This window comes from Molothrus ater, chromosome 25 (genome assembly GCF_012460135.2).
Source record: "Molothrus ater isolate BHLD 08-10-18 breed brown headed cowbird chromosome 25, BPBGC_Mater_1.1, whole genome shotgun sequence".
Classification (NCBI taxonomy): Eukaryota; Metazoa; Chordata; class Aves; order Passeriformes; family Icteridae; genus Molothrus; species Molothrus ater.
Window position 1 is genome coordinate 5,454,724 of NC_050502.2, and position 23,632 is coordinate 5,478,355.

Sequence of the window (23,632 nt, forward strand, 5' to 3'; positions counted from 1 at the left end):
AGCCACATCAGTGAATTGTGTGTGCAGGGGACAAAGTCTGGCCAGATCCTTCTGCAGAAGGTGCAGAGACGGTCGCTTAAAGAGCTCTGCAGCTGAGACACCAACGCCTGCGAGGAGAGCTCCTCCGCAGAGTCTGCTTTGTTCATGTCACAATCACAGCTTACACAGCCGGAGCCTCTCAATCCCTCCACATTAGTGACTCATGTTCACTATTAGTGACTCTGACACTCATCAGATTTAAGAACTTAGTAAATCATGAAGCAATGAATAAATAAAACAGGCTCCAACTTTTTTTGCTTATTCTAGGAGCCATCTTTTCTTGGTGGTACTTCAGTCAGACCCAAACCCACTTCCGTACCCATTCTCACACTTTTTTTGCTATGAGACAGAGAAAAGCCAAGCCTGAATATAGCGATACATATTTATATTTATATTTATATTTATATTTATATTTATATTTATATTTATATTTATATTTATATTTATATTTATATTTATATTTATATTTATATTTATATTCACACAGACCTGTGTGGGAGAAGCCCACCCCTGGCAGTCCAAAGTCGCTCTAAGGACAATTTCACACCCAATGGTCAGTGTGGAAATGTCACCAGTGACTGCCCATAGCTGGCTGCAGGAGAGAACCGGTGCAGGCTTGGCTGCAGAAAAACAGGATAAAAGTAAGGGAAGGAACGCGAACCACAGCCTCGAGAGGAAAAGGGGTTTACAATCATTTACTGAGCAGCTTTTGAGTGAAAACGTGCAGGTTTGTGTACAGACAAATCACCCGCTGCGGCTGCGAGCGGACCCGCCGCCCTCCCGTCCCCGCGATCCCCGGCGCGGGGCTGACCCCTAGTGCCGGCCCGGAGCGGCGCCTCGCTGAACGAACACCGGGCACGGAGCGAACGAACACCGGGCACGGAGCGAACCAACACCGGGCACTGCCCCAGCCCCGGGGTCCCGCGCCCACCACCCCCAAAGCCGCCTTCGGGCCCGGCGGGCCGGGACTCCCCTGCTCCGCCAATGGGCCGCGCCAGGCGCCGTGTCGAGGTGGGGCGGCGGGGCGCTCCCATTACGGGCGGAGGGGGGGAGCGAGGGGGGCAACGGCCCCGGTGTGAGGCGCGTCCCGGCGCCGCGCTGAGGGGCGGCCGCGGCGGCGAGAGCCGGGAGCAGCCCGGGATTTGGCATCGCATCCCGGCCATCCCAGCCCTGCCATCGCATCCCGGCCCTGCCATCCCGGGGCTCGGCTGAGGGGGCGGCCCCGGAGCTGTCGGGGAGCGGCAGCGGGAGCTGCAGGGAGCGCTGCCAACCGTGCAGCCGCCGCAGCATCCTTCCTGCTCCTTGGTTCCCGCAGCATCCTTCCTGCTCCCCCGTTCCCGCAGCATCCTTCCTGCTCCCCCGTTCCCGCAGCATCCTTCCTGCTCCTTGGTTCCCGCAGCATCCTTCCTGCTCCCCCGTTCCCCCAGCATCCTTCCTGCTCCTTGGTTCCCCCAGCATCCTTCCTGCTCCCCCGTTCCCCCAGCATCCTTCCTGCTCCCCCGTTCCCGCAGCATCCTTCCTGCTCCCTCATTCCCTCAGCATCCTTCCTGCTCCTTGGTTCCCGCAGCATCCTTCCTGCTCCCCCGTTCCCGCAGCATCCTTCCTGCTCCCCCGTTCCCCCAGCATCCTTCCTGCTCCCCCGTTCCCGCAGCATCCTTCCTGCTCCCCCGTTCCCCCAGCATCCTTCCTGCTCCCCCGTTCCCGCAGCATCCTTCCTGCTCCCTCGTTCCTCTGAGTTTGTCCCTTTTCTTTTCCGGTGGCTTGACTCCGGTCACCTGCTGTAACCTCTCCTGCACTTCTCTGGGATTGGGGTTAAACCTTCCGAAGGGCAAACCCACAAACGCTGGGATGAGGCTCCTTGTATGCCAATAAACAATTTGCCTTTTTTCTTCCTCCCAGCATTTTTTCCCCCCTCTTAATTTATTTCCTCAGCATCCATGACAGCTGCTGGCCTGAGGCACTGAGGGATTACAGAGCCCTCAGGGCCACAGGGCAGGGACAGGGAATTTCCCTCAGTGCTCCTGGTGCATTTTCGTGCAGTGCCAGACCCAGCTCCTGCCCTTTTCTGATCCTTAGCTTCGCGTGAGGAAGCTGAGGATGGGGAAACAGCATTTATAGAGAGTAGGACAGCACAGCTCCTGAGGGGACTGCACTTTGCTCTTGTCTCTGTTTCAGAGCAGGGCCCATTGCTTCCATCCCACAAATCCTGATCCCAGAGGAGGCAATTGTATTTAAATATATATGCATTTCCCCTGCATTAATTTCCTTTCCCATGTGACTGGTGACATGAAGGATTGTAATAGAAGAATGTATTTTTAATGCATTTCCTGCAGTTTTCTGCAAGGCAATCTAATTCTTGAGTGGGTTTAACTTGCCACAAAGGCAGAGGACCTCAGGAGCACTGGTAATTGGTCTGGGTGGGTTCTTTTAATCTACTGTTTTAATGTGCTCCATCTATCTCTCTGATTAGATTAATCTCATTTATTTTAGCCAAGCCATCTAGCTGAAATCCCAGCAGAGGAAATTGGGATTTTGAGTCTTTTAGGGTGAGCACTTGGAGTGTTAGGCAGCAAACTCCATAGGGAGATTTCCAATTTGCCCTTTTATCATGCCAGAAATTTGTAACCCTGGTGACCACATTGGAAAAGGACCATTTGGGCTGCGAATCTGCCTCATAAGTGAGGGGCTGTGGAGAGCCCACACAGGTCTCCTCTGCCCTGCTTGAGGCAAATTCCCCAAGAAATTAAACCCAGCCTGGTGCAGAGGGCTCAGCTTTCCAAGAAGGCTCCCATTTTCCTGGCAGGAGCAGAGAGAGCTCCATGACTGGACCTTCCTCACCTGTGGAACGGCCGCACTTTTGCAGCCCCACCGTCATGACCGTGCTGGGCGCGGCGAGGGGGAGAGCCTGCCAGTGCAAACAGAAATACCTTCCCCGTGGAAGGGGAAATGGATTTTTTGTTTAAAAGATGGCAATGTTTTTCCAAGCCTGATGAATATGAAAGTCCCCATTTAAAGGAGTCGAAGCGGCGGAGAAGCTGGTCACTGTTTGCACGCCCACGCGCCGACAGAGGAGGTGAAAGCAAACTTCCTGGTGTATCCCGATCCAAATCACCTGGGAGTGAGGCACAGTGCCCCGAGCTGTGAGCTGAGCAGCCGCAGAAGGCTCTCTGTGAAACCCCAAACCCCATCCCCACAGGAGAGGCAGAGCCCTGGCGGTGTCACAGCCCTCGCTTCCAAAACGGGAGGCAACTGGGAGCCTTGCAGCTGCATCTGTGGCTGTTGGAAATTGGCCTTACAGGGGGAAGGCAATGAGGGTGGAGGGCAGAAAGTGTTAGCAGGTGTTTTGGGAGGGTGTGGAGGGGAGAGCAGGGGAAGACTGGAGTTTTCCTCTGCCCAGTCCACCAGGAAAGCTATTTTTGCAGGAGCTCCTGGGCACCAGACAAGGTTTGGATTGTTCCCGTGCTGGATGCTGGTGCAAATACGTGGGCAGACGCTGGATCCTGAGGAGCTCCCAGTGTCCCAGCAAGCGTGTGAAGGGTATTTTACACCTTGTCCAGGTGAGAGGATGTCTTGGCACCGGGTTTGCCGCAGTCCCTGATTTTGGCTGGGAGTGCTCTGGAGAAGTGAGTGCCTGCTGCAGTGCTGCTCTGGCAGGGGCATGCAAGGTGTGTTTGTGCCCAGAACACACCAATGCTCCACCAGCAGCTGTGGTATCTGTCAACTCCCTACTCCTCAGGTGGTGCGTGACCTTTCCTGTGAGACATCCCATCTGCATGAGCTGCCTTTGCCACCTCAGTCACAGTGGAGGTGTCTGAGCTACAGGGAGCAGCCACTTGGAGCAAACCAGCCCTTGTCCTGTCCAGCCTCCTGTGGGCAGTGCCCAGTCTCGGGGTGTTCCAGACCCATCTGTCATCTGTGTGCTCAGAGGATGGGTTGGTGCTGGGTAAACTGAGGCTTGGAGGGGTTTGGCTCATGGTCACCTGGGCAGCCTGGCCACAGCCCAAGCATCGTGACTGGGAGTTGTGCATGGAGCTGGGGAGAGCCTTCTCATGCCACCTCACCCCATTGGACACCCCCACACCCAAAATTGGGTTTGGGCTCCTCGTGCAAAGCACTGGGGTGCTGCTGGTGCCCCTGGCTCTGGATAATCTTCATATTTGCTGACTTGACTAAATTGTGGCTTGGTGGAGAGCTCGGCTCTGGGGAAGCTGAAGGTACAGGGAGGCCCAAACCACACACAGCGCTCGGGGAGGAATTGTGATCCAAAAAAAAAAAAAAAAAAAAAAGTTCAAAGGTGTTTTTGGCTTAATGCGGTTTATCTAGATTGCTTTATGTTCGTTAATCTGCATTAACACAAATTCTCTTGGAGTGGCTGGCTGGGGAAGGGTTTGCTCAGCTATTCTGACAAAGAGAGACTTTTCCAAAAGTAAAAAGTTTGAGCTGGGAAAATAAAAGCCAGGTCCTGTCTGGCATGAGTACATGGAAGCCTTGTGAGCAGAACAAGGCTGTTTCATCCCTGCTGCCCACATCCCAGTGTCTCTGGCTCCCGCAGGCACTAATGACCGATCAACTTCCCCCACTGCCATGGAGGATTAATCCCCCTGTTCTTCCTGGGGTGATGGGAACCCCTTTTCCAGCTGGCGTGCCAGAGGGGATGGCACAATTAGTGAACTGCAAGGTAAATTGGAGGTCAAGCCCAGATTTGAAGGTGGTGGTGGTGGGTGTGAGCGTGACCCAGGGAGCCATGTGATGTGGGCGACGTCCTGGAGAGGCAGGTGATCTCCCTGTCCTCTCCTTTCCCCAGGGCTGGGATTAGGAGAGATTTTACAGCTGAGTGACCAGCCTCATGGTGAGGTTTGGCTCACAATGGCTCAGCCCCCAGCCCCTTATCAAGGAAACCTCTAGGTCTGGTATGGCCAAGCTGGGCATCAGCAGGGCAGTTTGTGCCTGTGGGGGACCTGTCCCTGGGAGGCACCACCCCTTTGCATCCACAGGCACTTCCCACCTTGAGAACAGGCAGAGAAACAGCCAGAGAAACCTGGAACTTGTGGAGATGGATGGCAAAGCCCAGTGCTTTGGAGAGGGTTATCTAATGCTTGAACCTTCACCTGCCATCTGGGTGCACTTCTTGCTGTTCAGAACTCTTCTCATGCACTCTTGGGCAGGTCCTTACACCAGATGCCACCTCTTTGCACCAGCTGCCTGTGATCAGGATTGCTTGAGTGCCACAGGGCTGGAAACCTCTCAGGGACCAATGGATCAGCTCCACGAAGGGCCCAGCTCAGCTGCCAGCAGCCAGGAGCAGCAGCAGGCAGGCAAAGCATTCCTGCAGAGCTGGGATGGGAGTTGTAAGCAGGACCTGGGGCCTGCCCCAAACCCAGGGGACTCCCTCCTCCCCCTGCCCGTGCAAACACCAGATTAACAATTTATTTGACATGTTGCGGCTGGTTAGTTCTTCACCCGCTCCCCTGATCAGAGGGAATAAGTGTTGCAGTGTGCAATAATGTTCATTTCAGGTGAGGGTAAATATAGAAAGGAAAACCTGCTGAGAGCAAGCCATTTATTCCTGCCTTTGGAAGCCTCTGCTCATAAACAGTCAGTCATGCCCATTTGGAAAATCCCAGTGTGGTTTTCTTGGCCATCCTAGAAGAACATTTACTTTCCTGTAGGTTAAGAAGTCCGTTTTAAATAAAAAAAATAATGTCATCTCACTTCCAGCTGCCCTCGGGCGTTTAGGGCTTGTTGACACACTAAGGCCGCTCTGTTCTCATGCAAAAGTGGTCTGATGCAGGAATTAGGAAGGAGATCCTGCAGGGCTTCCCCAGCTGGTTGGGCTGTCAGCCCCTTGTTCTTTGGGCTCTCCTTGTTCCCTTTGGGATTTTATCAGATGTTTTAGCCATGTGTAGGGTTAAAACCCCCCAGCTTTTGGGAGTGTGGATTCAGGGAGGTGCTGGGGGTGCCCTGAGAGCCCCATGCATGGGGAGGCTCGGGCAGAGGGATGAGCTCATGCTGGACCAGAAAACCTCTGAGGGTTTTTGGGAGAGCGTGCCAAAGGCAACAAGACAGCGAGGGCTGCAGGAGCATCCCTGAAACAAGCCAGCAGCCATGGTCAGCCCATGGTGACCTGCTGCAGCACAGGAAGGACACCCCAAAGCAGTGCTGCAGGAGGAGGCTGAGGAAGGTGGGGAACCCTTGACACAGCCCAGCTCTGCCTCTCTCCTCCATCCCAAAAGTGGCACCGGTGAGCCGAGCGGGAGAGCAAAGGGGCCGGTTTGAGTTGGACGCCTGCCCCCGTCGGCTCCGCAGCTGGCACCAGCCAGCTCCCTCCTCTGGAGTGTTCTGCACTCAATAAGGGTCTCTCCATGTTTTCTGACAGGCTCTGGATTTGGCTCGGCTTTGCCTTGGTTTCCAAAGGCAAGAGGCAGTTAAGTCTCTTGGAAGAATGAATTAATTAGCAAATGCCTTTGGTCAGGTCAGTGCCCTGAGCAGTGTGCCCGTGCCTCCGCACCAGGTATAGGCTCAGAGAGGCTGCTCTCACCCTCCCATATTTCCAGGGCTCTACATGCATCATCTAACAAAAAAGAAAGGGGAAAAAGCCTCCCCCAGAACGCAGTATTGACTTTAATGGTGGCATTTGTGTAAGCAACAAAATATTGACGCAGTTGGCTGGGGTCTGGCCGGGGCTTCTGGAAATAAACTGCTGCCTTGTTAAATTGTAGATGGAAATGCAAGTGGGAAAATGACTGACATCTTACACAAGGCGGGCAAATAAAACTGCTGCTTTACTACGGCGTGAAAAAACTCAGGAATTAATAGGTCTCCTTCTGCTCCAGGGTGTTGGATTTATCCCCAAGTAAGATCCATAAACTATTTTAAGGAGAGAAGTGCTACTTTTAAACATGTGTGTCTGGGTCCTGGAGTTCCCGTGGTGTCACAGTTAACCCCTGCCTTGTCACGGCTGTGGGCAGCAGAGCAGCCCCCCCAGCCCACCACAGCCCTGTTCTTTGAGTCGCCATTCTTGCCAATGCACAGACACATCAGCAGCACCTGATAAATGATGAGGTTGCTTTCAAAGGATGTTTTCCTACGATGTGTTCCCACAGCTTTTGTCAGAAACGTGTTCAGGCCTCGACCTGGACTCTGAGCTTGATTTTACTAGTGTGGGACATAAAATGTATTTAAAAACCCCACCTGCTCCAAAGCTGTGTCTGACTCAAAGCAGATGCACTGAGCATTGCTGAGTCCATCTGGGGTGTGACCCAGCACACCCCCAAAGACTCCTTTTGACTTCAGTAGCTGAAGACCTTTTATCATCTTCTATGGGAAATGTGATTAACAGAGCTGTAGAGAGTGATACATCACTTTCCTTTCTACCCAAAGCCCCTTCCTTCTCCACCCACATCCTGAAGATCTCCCAGCTGACGTACATGTGCTCGTGGAAAAGTAGGATGAGATAAAAGCTGTGTTCCAGCGGCACAGGGTCCGACTCACCGGCAGTGTAATTATACACGCTCCAGTCCAATCTCCCAGTAATTATTCTGGAATAAAAGCCTGCCTATTTCTGTAAGACCTTATGTCACTTGGAAAGCTGTTATAAATTCAGCTGGAAAAAGGGACCCTTATTCTGGGATAAGTGTGGTTAGTGGTTAACTGGGAACGGGGCTATTCCTGGCGTTGCCATCGACCTTCCTGGTGACGCTGGGCTAAGTCACTTCACCTCAGCGTGTGTCACCTTCTCCTGCTGCAAACTGGGAATTACAAACAAGGGCTTTCGCAGGCAGCGTTTTGGGAAGCCCCATGACTCTGGAAAAAAGGTGTCACAGGGTGCCAGGCAGTCATTTAGTGGGACCTGGTGCTTTTTTACCCACCTTGGAGGCATCTGGATCAAACTGTAGGCTGGGGAAATGAGGACGAGTGCTGGGGACCGGCTGAGCCGCGTGAGCCTGGGCTGTTGGCGTGTTACTGGGAATACTGTGTTTTCCTCTCGGTTTTTAAAAATAGTCTATTCTGTTCCAAGTTGTAGACCACAGCCCTCGCTGGGGCATTGAAATGTCTGGGCTGCTGTTTTCTCGAGCCAGCACCTTCCAGTGCTCAGGGTGGGGATGCAGTGCCAGCATCCATCCCCCCAACTGCTGGATCCAGCAGAGATGAGGGGGTCCTGCTCTGGACTGGCAGCATTCTGGTTCTCATGGACAGGAGGGAAAGGGAAATCTGGTTCACTCTTCTGCCTGCAGCATCCCTGCTGGTTCAATAGCTGCTTCTGCAGGCCCTAAGGGCCTCGGGGACTTTTGCTTCTCAGCAGCTTTTTGTGCAGCCTCAGAAACTGCTTTTGGCTCAGCATCACACAAGCACACACAGCTGAAGATGCAGCTCGTTCCTAGCACATGGCATTAAATCCGTGCTAGAGGTGGGGAGAATCCTTTTGGAGGCTTTTATCACTTGCACAGACAGCGCAGGCTGGCTCACAGCCAGAACCCCTCTGCTTGCCAAAGCGGGTGCTGCCCACGGAGCAGCAGGACCAAGGTGCTGATGCCAAGAGGTGCAGGCAGAGCTGCCCTGGCGCGTTCCCACGGCCTCCGTCCCTGCGTGGGGCTCACTGCCGCTGGAATTGGGCTGGAGCCAAGGAGGCAGAGGGGAAAGAGCCTTTTACAGTCCATTAGTGCTCCCCAGAGCCGTTCAGCCCCTCTCGTCGTAAAAGTGGTGGAAGCCACAGAACCATTACGGCTGGTCTGCAGAAGATGCTGGTCTGCAGAAGATGCCAGCCCACCTCCCGGCTCCATGTCCCTTCCCAGGGGCTTTGCCAAAGCCGCTGGCCCTCAGGGCAGCTGGGCTGCTGGAATTCCCTCTGGGAACAAGCTGGCAAAGGGCTGGTTCCCTGTCCATCCCGAGCTCCCCCCAGGCAAAATGTACATGGGAGGGTTCCAAGTGCAAATGTGTGTGTGCTAATGGGAACTGAATTGCCTCTTGCCCCGCAGCCTTGCAGCTTGAGGAAAACAAGGCAGGGGCTAGGAATGACCTCATATCGCCTCCCAGGGAATGTTTTGCCAGATGAAGGGGGGAGAGGCAGCATCAAGACAGCACAATGTATGTATCTCTCCCCCTGTGTAAACATCTCTGTAGCTGCAGAAACCTCTTAAAACCCCGAATGAGAGGAGAACAGCTGCTTTGATCTGTGGATGTGGTTGTTGTTTTCTGAGTGCAGATCCGTTCTTTTTTTAATTTTGCTTCAAATTAAAAAAATGCCTGTTGTGATCTTTTGCTTTTATTTCTTGGCGAGGGACCGGAGAGTGGTGCAGTAAATTTTCATGACTCCCCATGTAACCGTTTCAGCATGGCTGACAATTCCTCGCCGGCTCTTCAGCGCCGCAGCACAATGGGCCGAATCTTCTGGCCCTACATGAAGCCAAAGCAAATGGATTTTGCCCAGAAGTGCACAACGGGGAGTGGAGGCAGCGGGGAGGAGAGTCCTGCCACCTCCTTCCCCACCACACACACACACACAGACAGGGCTCGGGCTGGCAGGGCTGTCCCAATGCCTGTGAAGGGTTTTGGAGTCAGCTCCAGGGCACGGATCCATGCCAGCCCTGTGGGCCAAAGCGCTGGGCTGTCCTGCAGGTGATGTCAGCGTGACTCGTGGCACTCCCTCCAGACCGCCTGTGTGATGTCAGGAATCCCCATCTGCCCGACTTTCCCCCTGGGGGACAGCCCTGTGCTTGGAGGGGCACCAAGGCATGCGCAGCCCTGGCACCACCACTGGCCCTTTGGCCGCTCGACTGGGCAGCGTCAATTGCTGGACCCAGCACTGCTTTGGGAAGATTACACAGCTTTTTTGGGAATTCCTGGACATCAGCAGTTCACTCCAACCCCACTGCTTTGCTGTGGTGCTTCATAACCCCGTTGGAGGAGCGAGACATGAGGGTCAGCCCCTCGGCTCCTGTGGCATGGCCCCCCTCCCAGCAAGGCACTGGTTTAACTGGGAGTGCTTGGCCAGAGACCTGTCCCCACTGAGGCAGTCTGGGCACGAGTGAGGAGTTTGTTCATTTCCCCCGTGCTGTCACATGGCTGCTCGGTGTTTTGGCGTTTTAATTACACACGGCCCTGTGTATTTAAGGCTGGTTTATGGGTGTTTATACTAATGCGTAAACCTGCAATTTAGAAGCTCAGTTATAAATCAACATTGCTGAAGGTCTTGTCCCTCGTGCCGTGAGATCGGTCTCCAGATTTAGAAGATAGGTTAGAGAGAAAAAAAAGGAGGACTGTTCAGTGTTCCTCTGGTTATGATGATAAAGGATCACAGGACGGGGTGCGAGGTGTGGAGGCCGGGCACAGAGATCTGCCAGCGTAACCCAGAGCAGAGTTTCCATTTTAACTCTGCTCTTAGGAGTCTCTGCCATAAGAGACTTGTGTTTCTGCAGCAAATTCCAGCCCAGAAAGAAAAGCAGTGGCACAGCTGCTGATGTGATACTCACAGGAGGGTGGTGGCAGCCCCACTGGTGATGGCTTCAGATCAGGATGTGGCTGCAATGACCAGAGCCCCGTCCCACTCGACACCTCAGGGGAGGAGCTCTTGTACCCAGGAGCTCCTGGCACAGACTGGAGCTGGCTTCCTCCAGCAGCAGTGCCTAGTGGGATGGCTCATGCCCACTGGTGGGGCACGGTCTCTCCCAACACAGCCTAAGGACAACACCTGCACATTCATATTTTTATGTACAATATATTTTTACAGCTTTGAGAATCATCCGTGCACCTCTGCCCCTTACCAGCCGCCGTGGAGCCCGGCTGTGCCAGGGATGGGTTTGGGTTACTGGTGTGCTCCTACAAACCCCCTCCCCAAAGGGAAGGTCCCTGTGCCATGAGGGCAGCCCAGGGAGGGGGTGTCTGTGTAGGGAAAGACCCAGGGACTCCTCAGCATTCTCCTGTCCAGCTGCAGTCCCTCCTCTCTGCCGTGGGTGCTTTGGCTTAGCTGGACATTTCCCACTGCCTTCAGCCCCCTTTGTCATATCTTTAGGGGTCATTAGGACAAAAGGGGGTTGGGGAGGGTGTAGGGGCAGCACAGTGGGCTGGGAGGGAGCCCATGGGCACAGTGACCTCTGGGGCTGTTGGACCCCCTGTCCCTGGACAGGTGGAATCACTGCACACCTTCCTCCCCATCCCACTCCTGGCTCCAGCCTTAATCTCCCACTGCAGTTTCCTGGCTGGCAATGCCTCTCCTGGCTCAGGGAGCAGGAACACCCCGGAAGAGAGATGGTGCCAGCAGCTCCCAGCACCAGGACGGTCACGGGGTGGGGCAGGGGTCCCCCTTCTCCCTGGGGTGCCCCCAGCTCCAGGGGCCCGGGCTATGGGAAGGTCCCGCAAACAAACAAAAAAACCCTGAATATTTCAGAAAGGTCTTTTTCTTCCCCCTCCACCGTTATTTCCAGTCCTCCTCCCACCTCCCAGGGCAGCCAGCAGAGCTGCTCTCGGGCCCTGTTTCCCCCTGCCCAGCACCCCGAGACTCTCCAAGAGCCACCAAGCCCAGCCGGGTCGCGCCATCCGCAAACTCTCGGGTTTTTTAATTATATCTAATTTTTTTTTCCTTGTCCTTTTCTTTCCCACCCCTTGCCTTTTCCCATGCCAGACGCCTCCCCCTGGCCCCCCTCCCCTTGCCACCACCCCAAGCCCTCGGCTGGCCGAGGGGCTGCGAGGTGCGGGGTGGGTCTGGGGGTTGCGGGGGGCTTTGCATTGATGCATTGATCGCCCATGGTCTCCGCCTGACCTCCCTGCTCCCAGGGAAGCAGTCTCCATGGCTACTGGCCCTTCTCCTTCAGCGCAGACTGTAAATTCCTGCAGGCAAAGCCCAGCCTTGGGGGTGCGAGGGGGGGAGCCGTGAAGGAGTAACCAAAGCCAAATAGAAAGAAAGAAAGAAAGAAAGGCTGGGAGAGAGAAAAAGGGCGTTGCTTGGATGGGGCTCTCCTTTCCACTCCCCTTTCCCAGGTCCCCAGCACCAGGGCAAGGCGCCTGCTTCCCCCCTCCAGCACTGCTGCTCCTGCTCCTGCTGCTGCTGCTCTTGCAAAACTGGAATTGGCTGGGATTATTTAAGGAAAAAAAAAAGGAGGAGAAGGGATCAGAGCAGCCGCCAGAGAGAGGGCGATAGAGTCCACTTTCCTCCAACTGCCCTGGGTCTCCCTCCCTCGCTCTCTCCTCTTCAGCAACACCAAGAGCCCCAAACTGAACCCAGAGCAGCTTTTTCCATCAGTTCAGTTCCCTTCCCTCCCTCTGTCTCACACACGGCAAGGAGAGAGCCCCTTCCTCCCTTTGATTTTCCTTCGCATGCTCAGCCCCTTGTTTCCTTTAAAGCACTAGAAATCCCCCTTCTTGCCCCCGCTCCTCCCTGCAGACTGGGATTGCAATGGGAGCTTTGCAGATTGCTGGATTTTCCATCCTTTTCTTTCTCCTCCACTCTGGAAACACGCTGGCAAATAAAGCCAGTCAAGGTAAGAGAAAATCTTCCCTGCTCGAAGGTTTGCTGTTTGATGTGTGGATTGGGCAGCCGGATCTCCTCGTTAGGGCTGGGGTTTAAGTGCAGGCTGGAGAAGGCAGCAGCAGTAACAACAAACAGTGGAGGGGATTTTAAATGTCGCTTGCAGATATTCTTGCCCACTGCCTTGGAACTGGGGTTGGGTTTGTGAACTCTTTAATGAGTTGCGTTTCTTAGACTTTAGTTCTTTGGGTTTGGACTCTTTATCTCAAGCCAGGGGGTGCAGGGGCAGAAAATTAGGGTGGGCAAACAAGTCTGCATCCATCACAGGCAAAATGTGGCTGTTTGGAGAGGCTTGGGGGGCTCTGCTGGTTCTGTGTCTGTGAGATGGGGCAGCAGTGTGGGCGAGGAGGCTGCTCCGGGCTGGGCTGGAGGGCAGGGATGGCAGAGCCGGGAGGCTGCATCTGTGCTGGGGGACTTCACATCGGGCACGGGGGGAATCTCAGATGTTGGGCAGCAGGAAAGTTCAGGTAGCTGAGCACAGCTAAGCCTGAAAATTAAGGGAGCTCTTTCCCTATCTCGTGGAAAGAGAGGTATGTCCCATCCTTATCAACTTCGGGCTTTTCTGTTCCACAACTCCTGTGCTGAGGCAGAGCCTCCCTCTCCCAGACGTACACACGGAGCTTTATGTATGGTCTATCTATACCTTCCCTTTTCTATAGCACCTCTATATTTAGCTCAGATTTTTTCTATAGACGCGCGCGGGAGTGCGCGCGCCCACACGAGCACACACAGCCCTATACATGGTCCTGTTGGCTGCTTGCTCAAAGGGGGTTTTCTCCTTCATTCACCACTATCTGGACAATCTGTCGGGTTTTTTTGGTGTTTTTTTTTCTCTTTTTCTTTCCACGGCATGTAAGGTTTCTGTGGCTGTGGCAGCTGCAGCGTTTGTGCGGACGGTGAGATTAAACAGCGTGTGAATGAAATCCGGGAGCGCAGGCTATAATGAAAGATCTCTTGTAGGAGGATTCCAGCCACGCGCATGGTCGCCCCAGCCCTGTCACCGACAAAGTTAGAAGGAATTTCAAGGCTATTGTCTTATCTGGCTCAAAGTGTTTCTAAAACAATAGGCGACTTCTCCGGAGGGCAGCCTGGGCAAGCAGGAGAGATTTTTCCAGGGCAAAGGTTTGGTGAGAAGGCGTCCAGCTTCACATAAAGCTTTATGATTTAGGCACAGAAAGGAATGCTTAGGTTTTTATCCCCCCTCAAATTATCTTGAGTGTATGCATTGCTTTCATTTCTTATCATAATATTTATTTATTAAGGCCTTTTGGTTTCCAGTTCCATTTAAGCCTGAGCCAGAATTGCATTAAAATAGCAAAGTGAAATTCCATCGTGCAGAGACTTGACAGATCCCTTCAGGGAAGGAGAGGGGTGGAGTGGGGGTGGAGAGAGGTGAGCCCGGTGCTGTGCTGGGGTTCATCGCCCGCCGAGCGCCTGGGACAGCGCTGGCTCCTCCCGGGTGTCCAGGGGGCTGTGCTGGGGAATTGACCCCTGAGGCTGCAGCTGGGGGGTTCTGGGGGCTGGGCAGGGGGAGGTGTCTGCAGAGAGGCAAAGGTTGGTGTGTGTGTGTGGGGCTGCCAGGACTCTGGGCAGGGTGGGCCTGGTGCTGGTGGTCCTTTTTGGATGAGGCTGAGCTCATGGGCATCGTTAGGGCATCACTGATGGCAGGCACAACACGTGCCTTTCCTCAGAACCTGCTGTCTCCTGGGTTTTCTGACTGTCACTGAGCTCTTTGAACCCGCTCTGTGTGTCTGGGACGTGTGTTAGCAGGATATTTCTCAAAAGCATCAGGTGTGTGTGGCAGGTGACACCCCAAGGATGGAGCACACATCACCCCAAAACCTTTGCCCTTTTGAGGGACAGCCACCCTTGCCAGGTGACTGTCACAGGCTGGGAAGGGCTCCTCTCCCATCTGTCTTTTCTTGATGGGATAACATTGTGTCATGGGCTGGGCTTGCTGGCTCATTTCTTGTACTGAATTACTCCACAAAGTTTAGTCTGTGGGGAAGGAAGGATTTAGAGAGCTGGCTGCTGGGCCTGGAGGGTGTCTGCCAGTGGACCTGGCTGGCTCTGGAGTCAGCTTAGGGCTAGGGAAGCTTTCAAGAGGAGAACTGGCAATATAAATCTAAGTAACCATAGGGAGGCTCCTGACACACATTCACATCTGTGGTCCCAGGTCAAGCTGCCCACGTGTTGCTGTGCCCACCACTCCTCTGGGTTTTGGATTGATAATGTCACTGCCAGTCCCAGCCTCTCGTCTGTCAGTCCATCTCACAGCCTTCAGGACAGAAGAGTTTGTCCTGAGCTCCTGCTCTCAGTGGAGCAGTGCCCTTGCCTGCTGTCTGCCAGCATCAGTCCCTCCCTGCCTGCTGGCAGGACAGACGGACATGATCCCAGGGACTGGCGGCTCTGTGCCCTCCTCAGGCAGTGCCAGCCCCTCTGGCAGCACCCTCATCGCTGGGAGCACATCCCAGGATTTGCCACTTCTCCCTGCAGCTAATTGCACATCCCCTCAGCTGATGCTGCGCTGTGGGGCCAGGAGGGAGAGGCAGCCTCTCGCTGGGAGATCCCAGCACCCCATGTGCACTCCCACGAGCCCAGTTCAGGGCCCTGGCTGGGATGGCAGCCTCAGCCCGGCCCACTGGGCACTGGATGGTTGATGTTTGACTCCAGCCCTCCTGGCTGGTGCTGTGTGGCTGCCCAGGGCCACAGCCCCTGTCCCACGTGAGGGGCTGCTGTGCTGCCATGCACCTGCAAAGCCTACACCACCAGGGATTATTTTTCTGTATTTTTTTGAAGGAGTCTAAAATTTTCCAATTGCAGCGTGGAGATGCTGTTTGGTTCCCCTCCCATTGCAGCCAAACCTCCTCCCCCTTGGCCTCTGCCTTCCTACCTCTCCAGCATTCACAGTGTGCGACTGTTGTGCCTGTCCCCTCCACCCCGCTGAAATATGAAATGTAAAACTGTAAACATTTCACATACACAGTTCAAAGGAGATCTTTGACTGAGGACGTCTAACATGCCTGTACTGAGATTAAAAAAGGGGAGGGGGTGGGTAGGAAGGAGGGAAGAAGAGTTTTTCTGTAACTGCCAACGGGAGTATAAATATTCAGACACCTTGAGTCTTCCAGTGCCGATGTATTGCTCTCTCCAAACTGCTCAGGAGTTTTGGGGGTTCTTGTCTTCTATTTTTATATAGATTTTTTTCCTTCGCAGACAGCAACACCAGAGTACTCAGTTTAGGAAATAGTATGCATGATTGAACCTTAGCCTTCACTTTCAAAATTCTGTGTCCCCTGAGAGGCTTTAGGAGAAGCCTGGGATGGCAAATAAAGTTTGCTCTGTCTGGCAGCACTGGAGGATGCCTGGCTGTGTTTTGGAGAGGCTGTGGCCCCGCTGGAGATCTTGAGATTGTTGCTCCCGGAGTAAAAAACAAACACATTTCTTAAGGCAAGGCCGGGTCAGTCCAATAAGCCAAAGGAACAACAACAGCAATGACAATTCCATGGGGAGATGAGCAGGCTGCTGGTGTGGAGCATCAAACCCTCTGTGGGGTTTGATGGAACTGGGTTGAAGTGACCAGAGCTGGCACAAGGAGCTGGGATGGAGGTGGAGGGAGCATTTCCTACCCAGGGAATGGCAGTGGATCCATCAGGATGACCTGGGCTGCTGCAGAGGATGGACAGTCAGGACTCTGCCCTCATGGGAGTGGGAAGCATAAGTGAGGGGGATAAAAAAGCTCTTTTCTGGGTCATTAACAGCTTTGGAGGAAGCAAAACCCATGGTGAGGGTTATAGGGCAGGGTGTGGGCACTGGACAGTAGGGTCCCAGGCTGGAATGGCCCCAGGTCCTGTCTCTGACTTGTGGTTCCTCCTCCTTCTGTACCATCATTGCACAGGGCCACGCGCTGGGGCTGCACCTCCTGTGTCCCACCTGCTTTTGGGAAAGCTGGGTGGATGTGCCGGGCACAGGGCTGGTTTGGGGGTCTCCCATGTTTGCATCTCCATGTTTGCATCTCCCATGTTTGCATGGTGAGATGCAAACATCCCCTCTGAGCCATCCTGAGCACAGGTACCTGCCCAGTGCCCACTGGCACCCCCATCCTGGCAGCAGGACAGCACCCAGCACCTGAGTCAGGATCTCTGAGTGCAGATGACACTTCCTTAGCCAATTTACAGGAAGCTGCCCTGCAGAGCATCCTCCTCCCCTCTCCTGGCCCAAATCCCCTCCCAGGGGCTGCCACTGCCCATGGCCATGCCCTGAGCTGGTTCTGCTGTGGTGCAGCACCAGTCACCCCTGCAAGCTCCCTGGACGAACAAATGATTAATAAACTGCACCACAGTGTCTGAGGTGGTTATTAATACCCTGGTAAAAGGAGCTACTGAAGTTATAAAGCTTTAATTTGGCATTAAGGCCGAGTGGAAACTCTGCATGTCTGCCAACAGCTACACACACATCCCCATACAGACAGGCTGTTAATATATATGCCTATATAAAAACAAAGAATAAAATTAATTTGTAGAAAAAGCTGAAGCACTTGCAGGAGAGGGGAAAAAGGATGGTAGGTTTGTTTGTTTAGGATTTTTCAGGCCAGTTTTTGCTGTCCTGTCTCACCCCCCTCCTCAAATTTATTAGGACTTTTGGCCTAGGGCTAAAACCATCTTTTATTATTATTTTTTTTTAAACAAAATAAGGAAGTGAGGAAAGAGCCTCAATCCAGGCTCTAAAGATATATGAGCTGTTGCTTTATCCCCCTGCTTGCTGTAGGGCACAGAGGGCCCTGCCACCGCCTCCCCCTGGGTCAGAGCCCTTCGGGGGTCCCGGGGAGGTGGCGGTCCCCCCGCTTTTGGCACGCTCGAAATGGCAGTGGCGTTGAAACCGTCTGCCTCCGCTGCCTTTGAAATGGAGAATAAAGCTGCAGCTGGAGCGGAACGGGGCCCAACAGCCAGCGCTGGAAAATCCCACCCACAACGGAATAAAAAACACGGCCCGAGGCGCGGGGCGAGCGCCGCAACCTCCTGCCCTTCCCGCAGCCCCCGGGCTGGCCGTGCCAGGGATGCTGCTGCCCTCTGATGAGCCCTGCTCGGCCCCAGAGAGATGGGGCTGCGGTCCCCAGCCAGGCTCAGCATCTTCATCCCAACCAAATTCCCGGCCGGGTGCAGAATTCCCCGTGCCGGGGGTTTGGGGCGTGATGTGCCCATCTGCACCGCCCGGGTTGGGCTCATTCAGGCAGTTTAGGGTGAAAAACAGTGGGGTTTGGTTGTTTGTGGAAGGAAGAATGGAGGGGGTGTACAGGAGGGGTACAGGTCTGGCAAACCCTCCAAAAAACCCACCTGGATTTGGGACCTCGAATGGAGCAGCTCCTGTGGAGTAGGGGGACAAGCAAACCCTCCAAAAACCCACCTGGATTTGGGACCTCGAATGGAGCAGCTCCTGTGGAGTAGGGGGACAAGCAGGGCACACCCCAGCGAGGAGCTACTGAGAGCAAACAGGGACAGGAGCATCAGTAAGGATTTTTTATTTTAATTTTTTTTTTTTATTTTTTTAATCTTCACTCGTCTTGGAGATGAACCCTCTCATATGGTGGCAGCAGCTCAGAGCACCTGCACCAGTGAGGCCACAGGCAGCTTTTTGGATGGAGAAAATTCTCCCGCAGGAAAAACGGGCTGGCCTGAGAGAAAACCTTTCCTTTCATGGGAAAACGCTGCTTGCATTGACAAAAATGCTAAAAACTGAGTTTTTCAGAGGGTTTTACTTTAATTCACTACATCATTTCTGACGGATACTGAGGAGCCAAAATTTCAGCATTCTAAAATTGGGATCTTTGCCAATCCTGGGACAGCTCCTGGACTGCCCAGGAGGGTATTTATTCACTCTTCCCACACACTTTTTTGGTTTTTTTCTTTTTTTTTTTTTTTAGAATCCTGTAACCTTTCAGAATGACTCTAGCTTTGGAAAAATTACAGTGGAAAACTGATAGTGTTTTCTTTTGTACTTTTGCTGCTGTGTAATTTTTCCAAAGTTAGACAAGTTTTGAAGTTACAGAATACGAAAAAAGATAGGAAAAAAAAGGATGCTCTACATGTGTGAGTGGGAGAGGGCCAGAGGTGCATTCGGTGCCTCATGCCTGTTGTCCGTGGTCTTGAGTTCGAGAGTGCAGAAGGAAAAATAAATAGGAAATAAAATTCCCCCAAAAGTGAGATTCCTGGCAAAAGGCTGGGAAAGTTTCAATGATGTGATTTATGCCTGGTGGATGCTTCATGTTCTGAGTGTTTTTAGGGGAAGGAGATGGGGGTTGATGGATGGTCCGTACTGTTTGGGTGCTGGTTCCCACCTGGGTGCCAGGGTAGGTGCCAGACCTGACAGCTCTCACCCTGGCACCACGACTTGAAGCACCACAAGGGGATTTATAACTTTGGGGGAACACCTGAAGGGGAGCTCCCAGCCACGCAGGGCCAGGACCAGGATCTGCAGATTCAGGAGACCTTTGGGTCAGCATCAGCTTTGCTGCTGCTGAGTTCCCATGCCCACATCCCCCTGCTCCAGTGCCACAGCCTCCCAACACCCCTCTGGGAGCCCAGTGAGGGATTCAGAAGTCACTGAGATGCTGAACAGCCACACTCAGCTCCCCAAAGGGACGAGTGGCCCTCGGGTGCCCTGGCACAGGCAGGGATTGGTGCTGGGTGCTGGCACCGTGGCACCATGACCAGGGCCATGGGTGCTGTAGGTGCCAGCCAGGAGCAGCGCCCTGGTCCCTGTGCAATCCCTGCATCGTCCCCACCGTGGTGGGTCAGCCTCCAGCTGCTGATTAATGGCCCAAGGGAGGCCGCGGTGGCCGCGGGCCATGGCTAATGTCAAATAACAAATATGAATGCGGGCTGTAAATATTTATACAATGCTCAGGCACGTGCCGCCTCCCCGATGCGGAGACAAAGCTCCGCTCGTCCCGGCCGCTCGGGTGAGTCACATCTCCCGGCACAGCCGCCGGGGTGGCCGGCACCGGGCTCGGGCTGCCCTGCCCGCCCTCCCGCCGCCGCCAGGGATGCTTGGGGTCTCTGGGGAGCTCCCGGAGAACGTCTGTTCTTGGGGCTGCTGATTAGAATTCCTTTAAAGGCAGCTGAGAGCTTTGAAGCCTCATGCTACTCCTGATGGGGGGACAGGGAAGCTTGGAGGGACTCCCAGGTTCCCTTTCCTCTGTGAGAAGCTTCCTAGAGGTGGAGGCAAATCCTTCCAGGAGCAGAGCTGATGCTCCCCACGTGGAGCTGGAGCCTGGGCTGCTCTGGGAGCCCTGCCCATACCTGCGGGGCTGTGGGTGATGCTCAGCCCCACCTGCCCCTCAGCACCTGATCTGCAGGCACTGGTAGTCATGGAGGGGATGTGCCTGCTTCATTCAGGGCACCACATCTCCCTGATTGCCAGGGCAGTGAGAGCCAGCTGAACAGCCTTTTGCTCACAAACCTCCACTCCACGTGCTTGGGGCTTCTCCATCTCCCACACACCATTAAAACCTCCACTCCCACGGCCTCCTGTCACAGCAAACCCTTGGGCATTGCTGCTTGAGGCCATTGCCAGCACGTGGAGCCCTGGATGTGATGTCCTGGGCAGCACTGCATCCCAGAGAAGGGGGATTGAGGGGCAAAGGGGGATGGGGACAATGCAAATTTTGTCCGTGTCCCCATGGAAGCCCTGATGTTTTTCCCAGTTCTCCCTCCTGGCTCCCAGGTTTATTTAGTGTGGTCCCTGCTAATTTGTGCACATTCCTTGGCGCCTAAGAATAGAAAGTGATGACGATTATTTGGGTGCCTGGTTGGCTCAGGAAACAGCTAATTGGAGACAGAGACTTTTACCTCTGCCCTGGGCTGGCTCCAGCCTGGACTGGGAGTGCTGGAGCAGCATTTCCTATCATCAGACGCATGAAAGGGCCAGGGAGTCTCAGGGTGACGTGTCCGAGAGGGGACACAGGTTGTGCTGTTTGGGAGTGGACCCAGTGATTCATCATGTCCAGAGCCCATCATCAGGGCTGGCTGGGGAGCCAGAGGCTGCTGGGATCCATCACCTGGGGTGGTGGCTCCCATGGGGACATGGGTGGAGGCCCTTGGCTCTCCCCTTTGCTCCCTCACCTGTCCTCTTGCAGATGTTGACGAGTGCGTGGAGGGCACCGACAACTGCCACATCGATGCCATCTGCCAGAACACCCCCAAGTCCTACAAGTGCATCTGCAAGTCCGGCTACACCGGGGATGGGAAGCACTGCAAAGGTAGGGACACACCACTGGCAGAGCCAGAGTCCTGCTGAGTGACAGCCCCAGCAGGTCAGAGGCCACCAGTGGCTCATCAACCCATGCAAAAAAGCCACTTGTTCACCCTGGCCCATTGTAAACCTTTTATTCCCCTTTTCTGCCCCAAACTCCTGGCCTGTTGACAGTGCATGGGGACAGAGAGGACTCTGACTGCCCTTGCTGGTGATGGTGGCAGCCACTGTCCTGATATGGTTGGGGTTGCCCTTGAAGGGTCACGTGGGGCTTGTTTTAAACAAAGCTGGGCTTATTTTCCTGCAGGATTTCTGACCCTGAGGCTGCAGAGCTGTGTTAGCAGCTAAAACACAACTAAAATAAGACAGAAACAGAGATATAGATGGTGTAGAAATCAATTTAGATGTAGATATAGGTGTAAATCTGGATATTGATATAGGTATAGGCATATATCTATATATAGATACAACTGAGTGGGGAATGGAAAGAAAATGGGGTCCTTGGGGCAGCAGCAGCAGGAAAGCAGGATTGGGGCAGGGGAAAAATTCCCAGCTGGGAGCAGGTTCAGGGTCAGGATGGGCCGAGTACAAATAGCAGAGGGATTAAAGCGCTCCAGGCACTGCAGGGCTTTGCCATGGAGACGGGGCTGCTCTGGCAGCACCCTGGGAAATCCCAGGAGGTTCCCAGCCCTCTGCACCAGGCTAAAGCTGTGAGACACAGGGCTAGCTGGGGCTCCAGCACCCTGACTGGGGAGAACTGGGATGACTTTGTAGACTCTGGAGGGATGCTGCAGGTGATAATAGAGCTGAGCACCTGCTGGAATAGGCAGAGAGAGCAGAACAGCCCGGGGCACATTACCAGCTGGGTGGCAAAGATGCTGGAGATGGGGAGCAGCACCCATGGTGGGCAGCAGTAGGGGCAGCCCTGCAGCTCTCCCACCCTTCTCCCCTGCAGACGTTGACGAGTGTGAGCGGGAGGACAACGCTGGCTGCGTGCACGAGTGCGTCAACATCCCCGGCAACTACCGCTGCACCTGCTACGACGGCTTCCGCCTGGCACACGACGGCCACAACTGCCTGGGTGAGCGATGGTGGTGCCCTGCAGCTCCTCAGCTGCTCCAGCACCTCGGGACTGACCTGCTGGCTCTCCTTGTTGGGCACTTCCCAGCAGCCAGCACCCCCAGATGTGCTGTAGAGCCGTGGAACCGTGGTGGCACTCCTAGGGCACACAGGCGTGTCCTGTGCTGGGGACAGGATTGCTCCCTGTCAGATCACAGTGATGCCAAGGGAGGATGCTCCATGCTGGGAGAAAAACTCACTCTGTGGGTCCATCTGGGAGGGTTGGGGAGAGGCAGAGAGTGCTGTAGAGCCGTGGAACCATGGTAGCACTCCCAGGGCACACAGGCATGTCCTGTGCTGGGGACAGGATTGCTTCCCATTACATCGGGGTGATGGCAAGGGAGGATGCTCCATGCTGGGAGAAAAACTCACTCTGTGGGTCCATCTGGGAGGGTTGGGTTTGGAGTTGCTGGGGTGAGGCACAGGCTCCCCACAGCCTCATCCTGCTGCAGCAAGCGGCCGGGCCAGCAGCTCTGCGCCGCTGCCGAGGGCAGGACCAGCTCACCCGGGCCCTGCCGCTCGCTCCGCTCGTGCTCGAGGTCAGCCCTGCACCTGCCCAAATAGATGAGTTAATAGCAAATATGGTGGGGATGGGAACCAGCGAAGGGACTGGATAAATAATCCCCGGGCCAAGACAAACCCGGCATCTGCCTACGGAGCGGCCGCGCATCCTCCCCGCCACTTCCCACCGCCCCGAACTCCATCCGGCCGCGGCCGAGCCAAAGCTCCCGCCGGAGCCCGGGGCCCATCGAGCTGCCCGCGCCCGTCGCCCGCTTCCTCCCGCGGCATCCGCGGCGGGAGCTCCGGGGCACGGAGCCGCCCACCTCCCCTCTGCCTGCAGCTCATGCTATTTTCCAATTAGTGTCTGCAGAGGGGTCATTAATGAGCTCATCACTGGGAGGAGGAGGAGGGGGAAGGGATTATGGACACATACGCTTTGCATTAAGCACCATCACCGGGATCTTTGCAGCCTCCTCGGGGAGGGGGGAGATTTACACAGCTGGGAGGAGGCGCGGGCGGCTGGCTCTGCCTTCCTCTCGCGGGGGAGGATGAGCCCGAGAAGAAGAAAGGGAAGCTGGACGTCATGTGTTTACAGAGTTGGGTGGGAGGGGATGGAGATGGCTGGGGAGCAGCCGGCCAAGCGGGGATCTGGGGGGAGCATGCTGGCTCCCACCTTGAGCCCTTCCTTAGCTCATCCCAGCATCTCATCTCTGATCCCTGCGAGCTTTGCCCAACCTGCCTGCATCCCCTTTTAGTCAAAAGAAAGAGAAGCAGAGCAAAGCAGCGTGTTGTGGCCAGTGCCATGGGCAGGAGCTGAGCTGGAGAGGGGTCAGGGTCTGTGCCCACCAGAGTCCACTGGCCCCTCCATTGCCCATCCTGGGTGACCTTTTGAACCAAGACAGGAATTCAAGCCCCCGTCCTGACACAGGCCCTGCTGGCTTCTGCCCATCTCTGTTGCCTTTAATAAAACAGGTATTAGAGAAGCGGAGTCTCATTTCAGCCATCGGGTTTGAACGGCTGCCTCCTCATTTTTGAGCAGAGCTGGAAGGAGAAGTTGCAAGACATTAAGCCCTTGTTCTAAGCAGGGGGATTTGAGGAGGTTATTGGCATCTGCAGGACATAGCTTGGCTGGGATGAGCATTGGAGGAAGCCATGAGCTTCCTGCCATGGCAGAGGATGTCCCTTTATGCCTGGCTGCAGCCC

At 54.7% G+C, this 23,632-nt stretch overlaps 1 protein-coding gene across 1 annotated transcript in view; it reads left to right on the top strand.

Annotated features, from left to right (window-relative positions):
• Positions 1 to 12,415: 12,415 nt before the first annotated feature.
• The window catches only part of SCUBE3 (signal peptide, CUB domain and EGF like domain containing 3), a 29,657-nt gene continuing 18,440 nt past the window's right edge, over positions 12,416 to 23,632 (top strand). Inside the window, exons 1-3 of the mRNA XM_036398422.1 lie at positions 12,416 to 12,512; positions 20,694 to 20,816; positions 21,765 to 21,890. Coding sequence (XP_036254315.1) covers positions 12,428 to 12,512; positions 20,694 to 20,816; positions 21,765 to 21,890 — 334 coding nt within the window. The 5' untranslated portion in view covers positions 12,416 to 12,427. The remainder of the gene's footprint in view (positions 12,513 to 20,693; positions 20,817 to 21,764; positions 21,891 to 23,632) is intronic.